General features: G+C 39.8%; 1 protein-coding gene across 2 annotated transcripts in view; it reads left to right on the forward strand.

The window, feature by feature from the left end:
- The window catches only part of prox1a (prospero homeobox 1a), a 70,143-nt gene that overhangs the window by 21,326 nt on the left and 33,193 nt on the right, over positions 1–15,624 (forward strand). For both annotated transcript variants that reach the window (XM_045723715.1, XM_045723716.1), the window contains exon 5: positions 996–1,103. In XM_045723715.1, coding sequence (XP_045579671.1) covers positions 996–1,103 — 108 coding nt within the window. The remainder of the gene's footprint in view (positions 1–995; positions 1,104–15,624) is intronic.

Below are 15,624 nucleotides of genomic sequence, written 5' to 3' on the forward strand. Positions count from 1 at the left end.
TGTTGTTAATTCTTTCCAATGTGTCAAGTAATTATCTTTCTGTTTTCTCATGATTTGGTTCACTCTCTTTCCAGCTGGCCCCCTCTCCTCTCTCTAGCTGTCCTCCTCTCTTTCTCTCTCTCTCTCCCTCTAGCTGGCCCCCTCTCTCCCTTCCCCCTATCATACCTAGTCAGCGTTTTCAGCTGAGGTTAGAGATGCAGGGAGAGGAGGGGGAAGGGAGAGAGGGGGAAGGGAGAGAGGGGGAAGGGAGAGGTTAGTTTACTCTCCGGCTCCAAGCCTCTCTCTGGGGATGAGAGAGTGTTGTGAGTGGGGTTCTTCAAATGTCCCCGGAGCTGACTGTCTGTCCCCTGTTCCTGTTTCTATGCCTTCGGGGGGGGGGTGTTAGGCCCTCTTTAGGGGGTAGCAGTGGGGGGGGGGGTGACTGTCTGTCCCCTGTTCCTGTTTCTATGCCTTCGGGGGGTGTTAATTGACCTTGCGGGCCTCTATTGATTGGTCTCCCGTGGCTCCTCATGTCTGATAGATTATAGAACTGTTAATGGCATCACTCCGCTCGCTGAGAGAGAGGACACATCTGTGCTGCAACACACACATACGCAGGCACGCAAGCATGAATGCACACACATGCACAAATGACGTGTGTGTGTGTGTGTTTGTGTGTCCGTGTGTAAATGTGTGTATGTAATGATATTTAATTTGATCCCAGGTTTCAATTAGAAAACAATGAATCAACTTATGAATTGTTACTGTTGAAATGCATCAGGTTCAATAAACAGATAGCTGTGATATATTAAGTTCCTGTAGATAAACAGATAGCTGTGATATACTAAGTTCCTGTAGATAAACAGATAGCTGTGATATACTAAGTTCCTGTAGATAAACAGATAGCTGTGATATACTGCGTTCCTGTAGAAAAACAGATAGCTGTGATATACTAAGTTCCTGTAGAAAAACAGATAGCTGTGATATACTGCGTTCCTTGACTGAGGCCATGTCAGATCCAGGAGGGCTTGTCTCCCAACCATCTGAAGAAAGCCAAGCTCATGTTCTTCTATAGCAGATACCCCTCATCCAACATGCTCAAGACGTTCTTCTCAGACGTCAAGGTACGTCTCACCTGTCTTCACCTCTGACATTTATTAGAACAGGTAGGCTGACCTCATCCCTTTTCTCTCTTTCCCTCTCTCTCTCTCTCTCTCTCTCTCTCTCTCTCTCTCTCTCTCTCTCTCTCTCTCTCTCTCTCTCTCTCTCCTCTCTTTCTCTCTCTCTTCGTCATCATCGGTTGTTCCTCTCTGGCAGAAATCTAACCCTTTCCCCTCGCTTGTTTTACACATATTTTTTCACTTTCCCTCTTTCCGTCGCCCTGTGGTCATTATATATATATCACCTTACTCCGTTGCTTTCTCCACTCTGTTTCTGTCCGTGTGTGTCTTGGTTTTACCTGAAGTCCTCACAGGGATAGTAAAACAAGGAAAATTGAGATAAGTGGTCCCAAAAAGGAAAAAGCCGATTTTAGGCTTAAGGGTTAAGGGTTAAGGGTTAGGGTTAGGGTTAGGGGTTAGGGTTAAGGGTTAGAGGTGAAGTTTAGGAGTTAGGGTTAGATTTAGGGTTTGGGGTTAAGGTTAGGTTTATGGTTAGGGGTTAGGGAAAAAAAGGATTTTGAATGGAAATCAATTGTTTGGTCCCCACAAGGATAGTAGAACAAACGTGTGTGTGACATTGGCACAGATGGGACACAGAGGGGCGTTCTGCCAACTCTCTATCACCCAATTATAATAACTGGCCTTAATCTGATAGGGGGGGGGCAGAGATGGAGAGGCCCCACTTTCTCTATCTCTCTCACAGACAAACGTACACACACACACATGCGCTTTCAACGCTGAACCAGCCCTGATATACACACAGCTCTCCTCTAGAGATTTGTCCCATACCTTCAGATTTTACATGTGATTCAAATGACTGTATTTATAAGGGGGCGATTATTGCTGGGCATAAAACTTAACATGCAGGCAACAGAATAACCTACATTACATAGACCAGGAGACACACACACACACACAGACCTACACGGACGCACATTCCCACTCTGTTTGGCAGGCTGTTTGGACTGGGAGAAAGGGGGGAAGCTGAGAAAGGGACAGAGCACAGGGAGGGACGAACAAACAAATTAAAAACACAACTCGACAGCACCGAAACAAAAGGCAGTGATTGTGTGGTATTTACGAGGTGGGTTTTGTTGTTTGAATACGGCTGCTCAACGCACTGACAGATTTAGGACGCATTATTCAAATGAGAAGCACACACACACACACACAAACCAGCTGCCCTCGGGCCTGTATCTACGGCGACCACTTCCTCACGGCAACGCCGCATCCTCGTTTAGCTGCCGTGGCAACCGTTGTCGGCAGCGGCAGGTTGATAAGGGTACAGTACCTGCTCCTAGCCCTAAGAACACAATGTTCACATGTAAACAGATATGGGGTCATTTCATCAATTTGGTGCCTTTTGAGAAGTGGAACTTGTTCAACAAAAAAAAACTCATATGTTCAACTTCATAAAAAAAAACATGTTTTCACATCTCAAAAGGTTAAATAAAAAAAATATATATATAATAAGTGTTTATTAACCTCCAAATGAAGTAACAGGGTTGGCCATTTCATTTTAAATCAGCCATAAATTCCATTGTGACAGGGGTGAATTAAACCTTGTTGTGTGCAACAGGGAGTGGCAATTGAATGCAAGCTTCTAGCCTGTCTATCTATGGATAAGAGGATTGACATGTTATGCTCAACCCACTTAGTTTTTCCCACAAAACACCAGGAAATGGCCAAACAGAGTAGAATCAGCTCACCTGCTTTTTACACTATGATTTGACTATTAGATATTCAATGTTTCTTTAGAAAAGAAAACATTAAAACGAGAGTTCAGTTCACATAACAGGTTTGACCTTAGAATGAAGGACAGGATGTAACTGAATCACTAATCACATGAAATAAATAATTAGCATCAGAAGAAGAAACTTGGAGAAATTTTGGGGTTAAAATAATTCCACTTTAACATGTCAAAATGCAGAATTTTGGCACATTAGCCAAGTCTTTAACATTTTTTGGGATGTATTGAATTCTTCACGCGGTCTGTATTAAAGGGTACTTCATTTAATATAACAGACTTAAAAACATTTTTTTTTTAAAGCACTCGTTTCATCGAATAATTCATATGATTTCATCACAATGGCTACAGTTCTGTCACGCCCTGACCAGGTGAACTCGGGTATTTTGGGTCAGGGTGTGTCATGGTGGGGTGTTGTCTCTTTGTTTTTGAGCAGTTAACGTATCAGCATTTTCTTGGTTTTGTGTACGTGTTTATTTCAGTGTAAAGAATAAACATGTGTTCGCTCCCAGCTGCGTTTTGGTCCGCTTCCTCATCACCCGACGACGATCGTTACAAGTTCCTTCAGAAAGCATTCACACCCCATGACATTTATAGACATGTTGTTGTTTCAGCCTGCATTTAAAATGGACTAAATGTAGATTTTTGTGTCACTGATCTACCCACAATACCCCATAATGTTAAAGTGGAATTATGTTTTTAGAAATGTTTACAAATTCATTAAAAATGAAAAGCTGAAATGTCTTGAATCAGTAAGTATTCAACCATTTTGTTAAATAAGTTCAGGAGTAAAAATGTGCTTAACAAGTCACATAATAACTTACATGGACTCACTATGTGTGCAATAATAGTGTTTAAAATGTTTTTTTGAAATGACTACCTCATCTCTGTACCCCACACATACAATTATCTGTAAGGTCCCTCAGTTGAGCAGTGAATTTCAAACACAGATTCAACCACAAAGACCAGGGACGTTTTCCAATGGTTCGCAAAGAAAGGCACATATTGTTAGATGGGTAAAATAAAAAAGCAGACATTGAATATCCCTTTGAGCACGGTGAAGTCATTAATTACACTTTGGATGGTGTATCAATACGCCCAGTCACTACAACGATACAGGTGTCCTTCTTAACTCAGTTGCCGGAGACGAAGGAAACCTCTCATCATTACCAATAACGGGGGAGGTTAGCATGTCTTGGGGGTATGATCTTTGACCCTCTTTAACTTTCTCACTCATCATTATTCACAATTCATTCAGGGTTATCCATAATCATGGTAGCATCCACATTAATGTAGAAGTGTTTAGAAACATATTGTATTCTTATTTACAATTAAAGTGACTCCAAATTAACACAAAACATTATTTACCATTAATTTCTATTGGGCACAAAATAATCAGAAACACAACCAAAACAAACTGAGAGTCACAAGCTTGATGTAGTCATTGCATGGTTGCAATATGCCACCAAATACTAAAACTTTGACTACTTTATTTATACAAATCTTTAGGGTGTCAATAATTATGACCCCCCCCTTACCTTTTTGAGAGAAAAAAAAGTATTTCTTGTTAAACAAAATCTCTTTCTTTGAGCAATTGTATTAGTATAAAATACAGTCATTACTCTAGAAAATCAAGGGATGTCGATAATTTTGGACCAATAATTTTTGATCCCTACTGGATATCAACATAATTTCTAACTGTATGTTCTCATCAATATATATTTAGTGTGTACAGTTTTTTTTCTTCTTCCAATATTAAGATCTTGAGTAAAATATAATCACATAATATAATATAATCACATCTCTCAAACCATATAATTAATCTCACTGAAGGGTAATCTTCATATTACACATCAAAAGTATATTTTACTGATATACTGTATTTAGCATAAGTACATGATATTAAATATTTAATCCCACAAACTAACCTATCATCATCAAGTCACTTTCTTTTGCTGTAAAATTATTATTATGTAAAGTATTATTATTATTATTAGTAGTAGTAGTAGTAGTATTAGTAGTAGTATTAGTATTATTATTATTATTATTAGTAGTAGTAGTAGTATTATTATTATTATTATTAGTAGTAGTAGTAGTAGTAGTATTAGTAGTAGTATTGGTAGTGTTAGTATTCATATTATTATTATTATTAGTTGTATTATTAGTAGTATAATTATTATTAGCTGTAGTATTAGTAGTAGTATTATTATTATTATTAGTAGTAGTAGTAGTAATAGTAGTAGTAGTAGTAGTAATAGTAGTAGTAGTAATAATAGTAGTAGTAGTAGTGGTAGTAGTAGTAGTAATAGTAGTAGTATTAGTAGTAGTAGTAGTAATAGTAGTAGTAATAGTAGTAGTAGTAGTAATAGTAGTAGTAGTAGTAGTAGTAGTAGTAGTAATAGTAGTAGTAATAGTAGTAGTAGTAGTAGTAATAGTAGTAGTAGTAATAGTAGTAGTAGTGGTAGTAGTAGCAGTAGTAGTAGTAGTAGTAGTAGTAGTAGTAGTAGTAGTAGTAATAGTAGTAGTAGTAGTAGTAATAGTAGGAGTAGTAATAGTTGTAGTAATAGTAGTAGTAGTGGTAGTGGTAGTAGTAATAGTAGTAGTAGTAATAGTAGTAGTAGTAGTAGTGGTAGTAGTAGCAGTAATAGTAGTAGTAGTAGTAGTAGTAGTAGTAGTAGTAGTAGTACTAATTACTCCTATTACTATTTGATCTCTCTCTCTCTTTCTACTACTTTAATGTTATTTAAACTAAACTAATCAAACAACCTTTCAATGTTGAATCCTTAGAGGGATTATTATTATTACGATTCACTACTCATCTCCCGCAGATCATCCTGTATGTGTGTGTGTCCTGTTGTATTGTCCTGCCTAATGGGGATTTTGAGTTGATTTGATTTGATCATTTTAAAATACATGGTGAAGCCACACCCAGGCAGCCAATTCGTGTACCAAAATGGCAGAGGATTATACACACAGGACGTGAGGCTTGTTTCCATTGTGGACCTCTAATGCTAGGCCAGTGGCTGCAGGGCAAAACGAGAGACATGGGCACTCTGTGCCGTACACTGAAACACACACAATGTCCACATATTTACATTTATACAATGAAAAGCTAGTCTACACATCTAATGAATCAGTCCACTAGCGCAGAGTGACTTTACACTTGGCTAGGAGGCTATCTCAACATTAACCATGCCTTGGAGGAGGGTTTGAACCTAAGACTGGCAGAAACCGTTTTTTTCCCTTCAGATGTGTGTGTGTGGTCTCATGAGTAGCCTGTAGAAGACAAGGCCAAGGTTACAGAGTGGCTTTATTTATTTTAGATATATACATGTATATATATATTTTATTTATTTATTTAACCTTTATTTAACTAGGCAAATTAGTTAAAGAACAAATTCTTATTTACAATGACGGCTTAACACCGGCCAAACCCGGACGACGCTGGGCCAATTGTGCGCCGCCCTATGGGACTCCCAATTATGGTCGGTTGTGATGCAGCCTTGAACAGGCTCAGGTCTCTTTACACTTGGCTGGGAGGCTATCTCAACATTAATCAAGCCTTGAAGGAGTGTTTGAACTTATTAAGACTGACAGAAACCGTTTTTTATCTCAGCTGGGAGTTCCACTCTACCACTACTGTATATAAATACGTGCTCTGGCCAGCTCTTAAATCCACATGGCACAAAATCTGTGGCACTGCCTCTCAGTGGCGTAGGAATGAGATTCCCTAACAGTACTATGATATATATTTAGATACTGGGGGACTCTACCATAAACGGTTTTATGGGCCAATCCCAACTTCAGCTCATTGACCCCTTTATCAACTCATAGCCACTAACTGAGCTGAGAAGGGCCAACAAGAGCATGAGGGATAAGATTTCAGAATGACCCTTGACATTTTATTCTGAGCTGTCTGTAGGTTGTTCCTGATGAACTATGACCCTTGACATTTTATTCTGAGCTGTCTGTAGGTTGTTCTTGATGAACTATGACCCTTGACATTTTATTCTGAGCTGTCTGTATCTTCCTCTTGATGAACTATGACCCTTGACATTTTATTCTGAGCTGTCTGTAGGTTGTTCTTGATGAACTATGACCCTTGACATTTTATTCTGAGCTGTCTGTAGGTTGTTCTTGATGAACTATGAGCCTTGACATTTTATTCTGAGCTGTCTGTATCTTCCTCTTGATGAACTATGACCCTTGACATTTTATTCTGAGCTGTCTGTAGGTTGTTCTTGATGAACTATGACCCTTGACATTTTATTCTGAGCTGTCTGTAGGTTGTTCTTGATGAACTATGACCCTTGACATTTTATTCTGAGCTGTCTGTAGGTTGTTCTTGATGAACTATGACCCTTGACATTTTATTCTGAGCTGTCTGTAGGTTGTTCTTGATGAACTATGACCCTTGACATTTTATTCTGAGCTATCTGTATCTTCCTCTTGATGAACTATGACCCTTGACATTTTATTCTGAGCTGTCTGTATCTTCCTCTTGATGAACTATGACCCTTGACATTTTATTCTGAGCTGTCTGTATGTTGCTCTTGATGAACTATGACCCTTGACATTTTATTCTGAGCTGTCTGTAGGTTGTTCTTGATAAACTATGACCCTTGACATTTTATTCTGAGCTGTCTGTAGGTTGTTCTTGATGAACTATGACCCTTGACATTTTATTCTGAGCTGTCTGTAGGTTGTTCTTGATGAATTTAACAGATCGTCTGTACCAGGAAGTGGACATATAGTCAAAGTAACGCTGCAGCAAGTGTTTTCAAGTTCCCTTTATCTAGAAATGTGTCTTTTCTGGACAGAAATGTCACTTTCTGGTTGACCTTGGCAATTACTTTCTGCCCCATGCTTTCCCCTGTCAGGAACCTGTCTAGATCACAGCCTAACTATGTCATGTATGTGTGTGTCCTTTTGCATTGTCCTGTCTAATGGTGTCATGGCATTCATTGCCAACGTCATTAACATACTGTACCCCAAATCAGGGTCAGGTCTCTCTGTCTCTCTCTCCTACTCTGTCTTTACCTCTCTCTCTTTCTCTCTCTCTCTCTCTCTCTCTCTCTCTCTCTCTCCTGTCTGTCTGTCTGTCTGTCTGTCTGTCTGTCTGTCTGTCTGTCTGTCTGTCTGTCTGTCTGTCTGTCTGTCTGTCTGTCTGTCTGTCTGTCTGTCTGTCTGTCTGTCTGTCTGTCTGTCTGTCTGTCTGTCTGTCTGTCTGTCTGTCTGTCTGTCTGTCTGTCTGTCTGTCTGTCTGTCTGTCTTTTTCTCTGTCTCGCTCTCTCTCTCTGTCTCTCTCTCTCTCTCTGTATATCTGTCTCTCTCTGTCTCTGTCCTGCTCTCTCTCTCTCTGACTCTTTCTTTCTCTTTCTCTCTTCCTCTGCCCCCCCTCTCGCTCCATGAGAACAATAGCCAGCATGTGTTGGGGGGGGATCAGCTAGTTGCTGTGGGGGAATTAGGCATAAATTACCACCTAATTGGGTTTGAATAGAGAAGGAGGCTCTGGGAATCGGTGATCGTTACTGTGGGAAGTGGGTTATACTGACTGTTCTTACACACACATGAACACACACACACACACACACACACACACACACACACACACACACACACACACACACACACAGACGGCACATTTCTATCCAGGATTCATGTTTTACCCAAAATGCTCAGTTTTCTAGGTTCCATCTCCTGGGTCTAGCTTCGCGTCTCGCTGGGCCATGGCTCCAACGTACCTGCTCTCTCTCTCTCGGGGCCAAAGCCAGGCCACTGATGCTTTTCAGCACTTGTATTCACATAACAATGGCTGACGGTGAACTTTGACACCTTCTCACAAAAAAAAAATATTTGATGATGTAGAGGTTGTTGATTCTCATAAGTCGTCACTGTCAGCCGTAGCTATGGAAACACTGGTGTGTGTGTGGGGTGGGGGGGGGGTTTCACCAGTGAAATGCTTCTAAAGAGAGAGACACACACACACACACACACACACACACACACACACACACACACACACACACACACACACACACACACACACACACACACACACACACACTACTTAAATAGTGAAAGCGATTGTCGTTTTGACTAGACCCATCATCTCTGTGTTGAGACGTCTGGGTTGTGAGTGGTATCTTGAGGAAGTGTAATTAAGACCTTGGTTGAGAGCTTGTTAGATCTCTGTAGTGATGAGAAGTTAGCTCTAATTAGACCCTCGTTATAGCCAAGATACCCCCTTCTGACTCCACACACACACACACACACACACACACACACACACACACACACACACACACACACACACACCAACTCAGAAGACATACTAGAGTCTGGTAGCTACTAGACAGAGTGAACCATGAAGAGTTTCATATGATAGAAATTTGCCCTTCACTGAATTACCTAGAATATCTATTGAAATGTAATTGTTTTATAAATGCTGTAAAAATCTGATCCCAGTCAAAGTAATTTAAATAAAATACCATCAAATAAAATGATCATCTGAAGATGGAGATTGAGGTTAGTAGGTCCATTCTAAATGTACCATCAACAGCCTTCTGATGTCTCTAAATGTACCATCACCAGCCTTCTGATGTCTCTAAATGTACCATCAACAGCCTTCTGATGTCTCTAAATGTACCATCACCAGCCTTCTGATGTCTCTAAATGTACCATCACCAGCCTTCTGATGTCTCTAAATGTACCATCAACAGCCTTCTGATGTCTCTAAATGTACCATCAACAGCCTTCTGATGTCTCTAAATGTACCATCACCAGCCTTCTGATGTCTCTAAATGTACCATCACCAGCCTTCTGATGTCTCTAAATGTACCATCACCAGCCTTCTGATGTCTCTAAATGTACCATCAACAGCCTTCTGATGTCTCTAAATGTACCATCACCAGCCTTCTGATGTCTCTAAATGTACCATCACCAGCCTTCTGATGTCTCTAAATGTACCATCACCAGCCTTCTGATGTCTCTAAATGTACCATCAACAGCCTTCTGATGTCTCTAAATGTACCATCACCAGCCTTCTGATGTCTCTAAATGTACCATCACCAGCCTTCTGATGTCTCTAAATGTACCATCAACAGCCTTCTGATGTCTCTAAATGTACCATCACCAGCCTTCTGATGTCTCTAAATGTACCATCACCAGCCTTCTGATGTCTCTAAATGTACCATCACCAGCCTTCTGATGTCTCTAAATGTACCATCAACAGCCTTCTGATGTCTCTAAATGTACCATCACCAGCATTCTGATGTCTCTAAATGTACCATCACCAGCCTTCTGATGTCTCTAAATGTACCATCACCAGCCTTCTGATGTCTCTAAATGTACCATCAACAGCCTTCTGATGTCTCTAAATGTACCATCAACAGCCTTCTGATGTCTCTAAATGTACCATCACCAGCATTCTGATGTCTCTAAATGTACCATCACCAGCCTTCTGATGTCTCTAAATGTACCATCAACAGCCTTCTGATGTCTCTAAATGTACCATCAACAGCCTTCTGATGTCTCTAAATGTACCATCAACAGCCTTCTGATGTCTCTAAATGTACCATCACCAGCATTCTGATGTCTCTAAATGTACCATCACCAGCCTTCTGATGTCTCTAAATGTACCATCACCAGCCTTCTGATGTTTCTAAATGTACCATCAACAGCCTTCTGATGTCTCTAAATGTACCATCAACAGCCTTCTGATGTCTCTAAATGTACCATCACCAGCCTTCTGATGTCTCTAAATGTACCATCAACAGCCTTCTGATGTCTCTAAATGTACCATCACCAGCCTTCTGATGTCTCTAAATGTACCATCACCAGCCTTCTGATGTCTCTAAATGTACCATCACCAGCCTTCTGATGTCTCTAAATGTACCATCACCAGCCTTCTGATGTCTCTAAATGTACCATCACCAGCCTTCTGATGTCTCTAAATGTACCATCACCAGCCTTCTGATGTCTCTAAATGTACCATCAACAGCCTTCTGATGTCTCTAAATGTACCATCACCAGCCTTCTGATGTCTCTAAATGTACCATCACCAGCCTTCTGATGTCTCTAAATGTACCATCACCAGCCTTCTGATGTCTCTAAATGTACCATCACCAGCCTTCTGATGTCTCTAAATGTACCATCACCAGCCTTCTGATGTCTCTAAATGTACCATCACCAGCCTTCTGATGTCTCTAAATGTACCATCACCAGCCTTCTGATGTCTCTAAATGTACCATCACCAGCCTTCTGATGTCTCTAAATGTACCATCACCAGCCTTCTGATGTCTCTAAATGTACCATCACCAGCCTTCTGATGTCTCTAAATGTACCATCAACAGCCTTCTGATGTCTCTAAATGTACCATCACCAGCCTTCTGATGTCTCTAAATGTACCATCACCAGCCTTCTGATGTCTCTAAATGTACCATCACCAGCCTTCTGATGTCTCTAAATGTACCATCAACAGCCTTCTGATGTCTCTAAATGTACCATCACCAGCATTCTGATGTCTCTAAATGTACCATCACCAGCCTTCTGATGTCTCTAAATGTACCATCACCAGCCTTCTGATGTCTCTAAATGTACCATCAACAGCCTTCTGATGTCTCTAAATGTACCATCAACAGCCTTCTGATGTCTCTAAATGTACCATCACCAGCATTCTGATGTCTCTAAATGTACCATCACCAGCCTTCTGATGTCTCTAAATGTACCATCAACAGCCTTCTGATGTCTCTAAATGTACCATCAACAGCCTTCTGATGTCTCTAAATGTACCATCAACAGCCTTCTGATGTCTCTAAATGTACCATCACCAGCATTCTGATGTCTCTAAATGTACCATCACCAGCCTTCTGATGTCTCTAAATGTACCATCACCAGCCTTCTGATGTTTCTAAATGTACCATCAACAGCCTTCTGATGTCTCTAAATGTACCATCAACAGCCTTCTGATGTCTCTAAATGTACCATCACCAGCCTTCTGATGTCTCTAAATGTACCATCAACAGCCTTCTGATGTCTCTAAATGTACCATCACCAGCCTTCTGATGTCTCTAAATGTACCATCACCAGCCTTCTGATGTCTCTAAATGTACCATCACCAGCCTTCTGATGTCTCTAAATGTACCATCACCAGCCTTCTGATGTCTCTAAATGTACCATCACCAGCCTTCTGATGTCTCTAAATGTACCATCACCAGCCTTCTGATGTCTCTAAATGTACCATCACCAGCCTTCTGATGTCTCTAAATGTACCATCACCAGCCTTCTGATGTCTCTAAATGTACCATCACCAGCCTTCTGATGTCTCTAAATGTACCATCACCAGCCTTCTGATGTCTCTAAATGTACCATCACCAGCCTTCTGATGTCTCTAAATGTACCATCAACAGCCTTCTGATGTCTCTAAATGTACCATCACCAGCCTTCTGATGTCTCTAAATGTACCATCACCAGCCTTCTGATGTCTCTAAATGTACCATCACCAGCCTTCTGATGTCTCTAAATGTACCATCAACAGCCTTCTGATGTCTCTAAATGTACCATCACCAGCATTCTGATGTCTCTAAATGTACCATCACCAGCCTTCTGATGTCTCTAAATGTACCATCACCAGCCTTCTGATGTCTCTAAATGTACCATCAACAGCCTTCTGATGTCTCTAAATGTACCATCACCAGCCTTCTGATGTCTCTAAATGTACCATCACCAGCCTTCTGATGTCTCTAAATGTACCATCACCAGCCTTCTGATGTCTCTCTCTGTGGGAGATGTAAATCAGGTTGGGGTCAATTACAGATAATTCAGGAAGTATACTGAAATTACAGTCAATTCTCCTCTTTTCAGTTAGGAACATTTGGAACTGGAATTGAAATGTAATGTGTGTGTGTGTGTGTGTGTGTGTGTTTGTTTCCCCCTAACACCTCCCCTCAGGGCTTCCCTCCACTGAAAACACCCTGTCAGGGAAACACAACAGAGGGATAACACTGTCTCTTTCTCTCTTTTCCATCACCAACTCCACCTGGCATTCTCCGAGCTCAGCCGTTTTCTCTCTCTTTCACTCTTTCTGTCTCTATATCTGTCTGTCTGTATATCTGTCTGTCTCTATATCTGTCTGTCTCTGTATCTGTTTGTCTTTTTTGTTTGTGCTGATTGTGGAGTAATAGGTTAGTGTGGGTTAGTGGGGGTTAGTTTGGTATGTGTGTTTGTGTGTGTTTTCAGCATGCTCTTGTGTGTGTGTGTGTGTGTGTGTGTGTGTGTGTGTGTGTGTGTGTGTGTGTGTGTGTGTGTGTGTGTGTGTGTGTGTGTGTGTGTGTGTGTGTTTGGGAATGTCATTTGTCTCTCTGTGTGCCGTGTCCGTCCCGTGGGAATGGCCTCTGGAAGTCTGGGCCTGCTAGTGTCTGACAAATAACGTCACTACAACATCACTACAACATCACTACAACATCACTACAACGTCACTACAACATCATTACAACATCACTACAACATCATTACAACATCACTACAACGTCACTACAACGTCATTACAACATCACTACAACATCACTACAACATTACTACAACATCACTACAACGTCACTACAACATCACTACAACATTACTACAACGTCACTACAACGTCACTACAACATCACTACAACGTTACTACAACATCACTACAACATCACTACAACGTTAACTACAACATTACTACAACGTCACTACAACGTCACTACAACATCACTACAACATCACTACAACGTTACTACAACATTACTACAACATCACTACAACATCACTACAACGTTACTACAACATTACTACAACATCACTACAACATCACTACAACATCACTACAACGTCACTACAACATCACTACAACATTACTACAACGTCACTACAACATCACTACAATGTCACTACAACATCACTACAACATTACTACAACATCACTACAACGTCACTACAATGTCACTACAACTACAAAAAAGGACAAGTAACATTTGCGTAACATGAAAATAAAAAAAGAATATTTATTTATTGAATAAATACACATTTATTCAGATATATTTGGATTATATTTGGGTGCATAGCAATGTAATGCTTTCAGTCAACAATACAGTCTTAGTCTGCTCAACGTGTGTGTGTGTGTGTGTGTGTGTGTGTGTGTGTGTGTGTGTGTGTGTGTGTGTGTGTGTGTGTGTGTGTGTGTGTGTGTGTGTGTGCGTGTGTATTTAGTGTGTGTGAGTGTTAATTGCTGAATTGTTGCATTGCTCTTTTGTCCGTCTCTCTTTCTTTCCCAACCTGACACAAAGTCTCTCTAAAGCTCTCCGTTGCACCCTTCACACACACACACACACACACACACACACACACACACACACACACACACACACACACACACACCGCTAAAACATGCCCATTTATTCTTCATGTTGTCACCCTCTGACCATCCCTGAAAAATGCCTCCCTTGCTCTTTCCCTCTCCCACTCTCTCCTTCTATCCTTCCTCTCCTCTCATGCCCCCTCCCTTTGCCTTGTTTCCCCCCCTCTGTCTCTTATCCCTTGTTCCTATGAGACAATGTCTTGTAACAATGCCTGTTCTAATCTCCATGTCAAAGATGTTTTTCCCCTCCACTAAACACACACACACACACACACACACACACACACACACACACTACACCCTGTGGTGTAGTAAGAGCAGGGACATCACACAGACAGTGTTATGTAGTATTACTAGAGAGAAAATGTAATATAATATAATATGTAATAAAATATGTAATATAATATAATATGTAATATAATACATGATGTAATATAATATAATATAATATGTAATATAATATAATACGTAATATAATATGTAATATAATATAATATGTAATATAATATGTAATATCATATAATATGTAATATAATATAATATGTAATATAAAATAATATGTAATATAATATAATATGTAATATAATATCATATAATATGTAATAAAATATGTAATATGTAATATAATATGTAATCTAATATGATATGTAATAAAATATGTAATATAATATGTAATATAATATGATATGTAATAAAATATGTAATATAATTATTATGTAATATAATATAATATGTAATACAATATAATATGTAATATAATATGTAATGTAATATAATATGTAATATAAAATAATATGTAATAAAATATGTAATATAATATGTAATATTATACAATATCACAGTTGCCAAAGAAAACAATATTAAAGCACACATTTATCGGAATAAATACTTTTTTGTTGATGTACAGTGGCTTGCGAAAGTTTTCACCCTCCTTGGCATTTTTCCTATTTTACAACCTGGAATTAAAATAGATATTTCGGGGGTTTGTATCATTTGATTTATAAAACATGCCTACCACTTTGAAGATGCAAAATATTTTTTATTGTGAAACAAACAAGAAATAAGACAAAAAAACTGAAAACTTGAACATGCATAACTATTCACCCCCCCCCCCCCCCCAAAAAAAAAAAAATGTCAATACTTTGTAGAGCCACCTTTTGCAGCAATTACAGCTGCAAGTCTCTTGGGGTATGTCTCTATAGCTTGGCACATCTAGCAAATGGGATTTTTGCCCATTCTTCAAGGCAAAACTGCTCCAGCTCCTGCAAGTGGGATGGGTTCCTGCTGGTGTACAGCGATCTTTAAGTCATACCACAGATTCTCAATTGGATTGAGGTCTGGGCTTTGACTAG

This window comes from Salmo salar, chromosome ssa09, assembly GCF_905237065.1.
Source record: "Salmo salar chromosome ssa09, Ssal_v3.1, whole genome shotgun sequence".
NCBI lineage: Eukaryota > Metazoa > Chordata > Actinopteri > Salmoniformes > Salmonidae > Salmo > Salmo salar.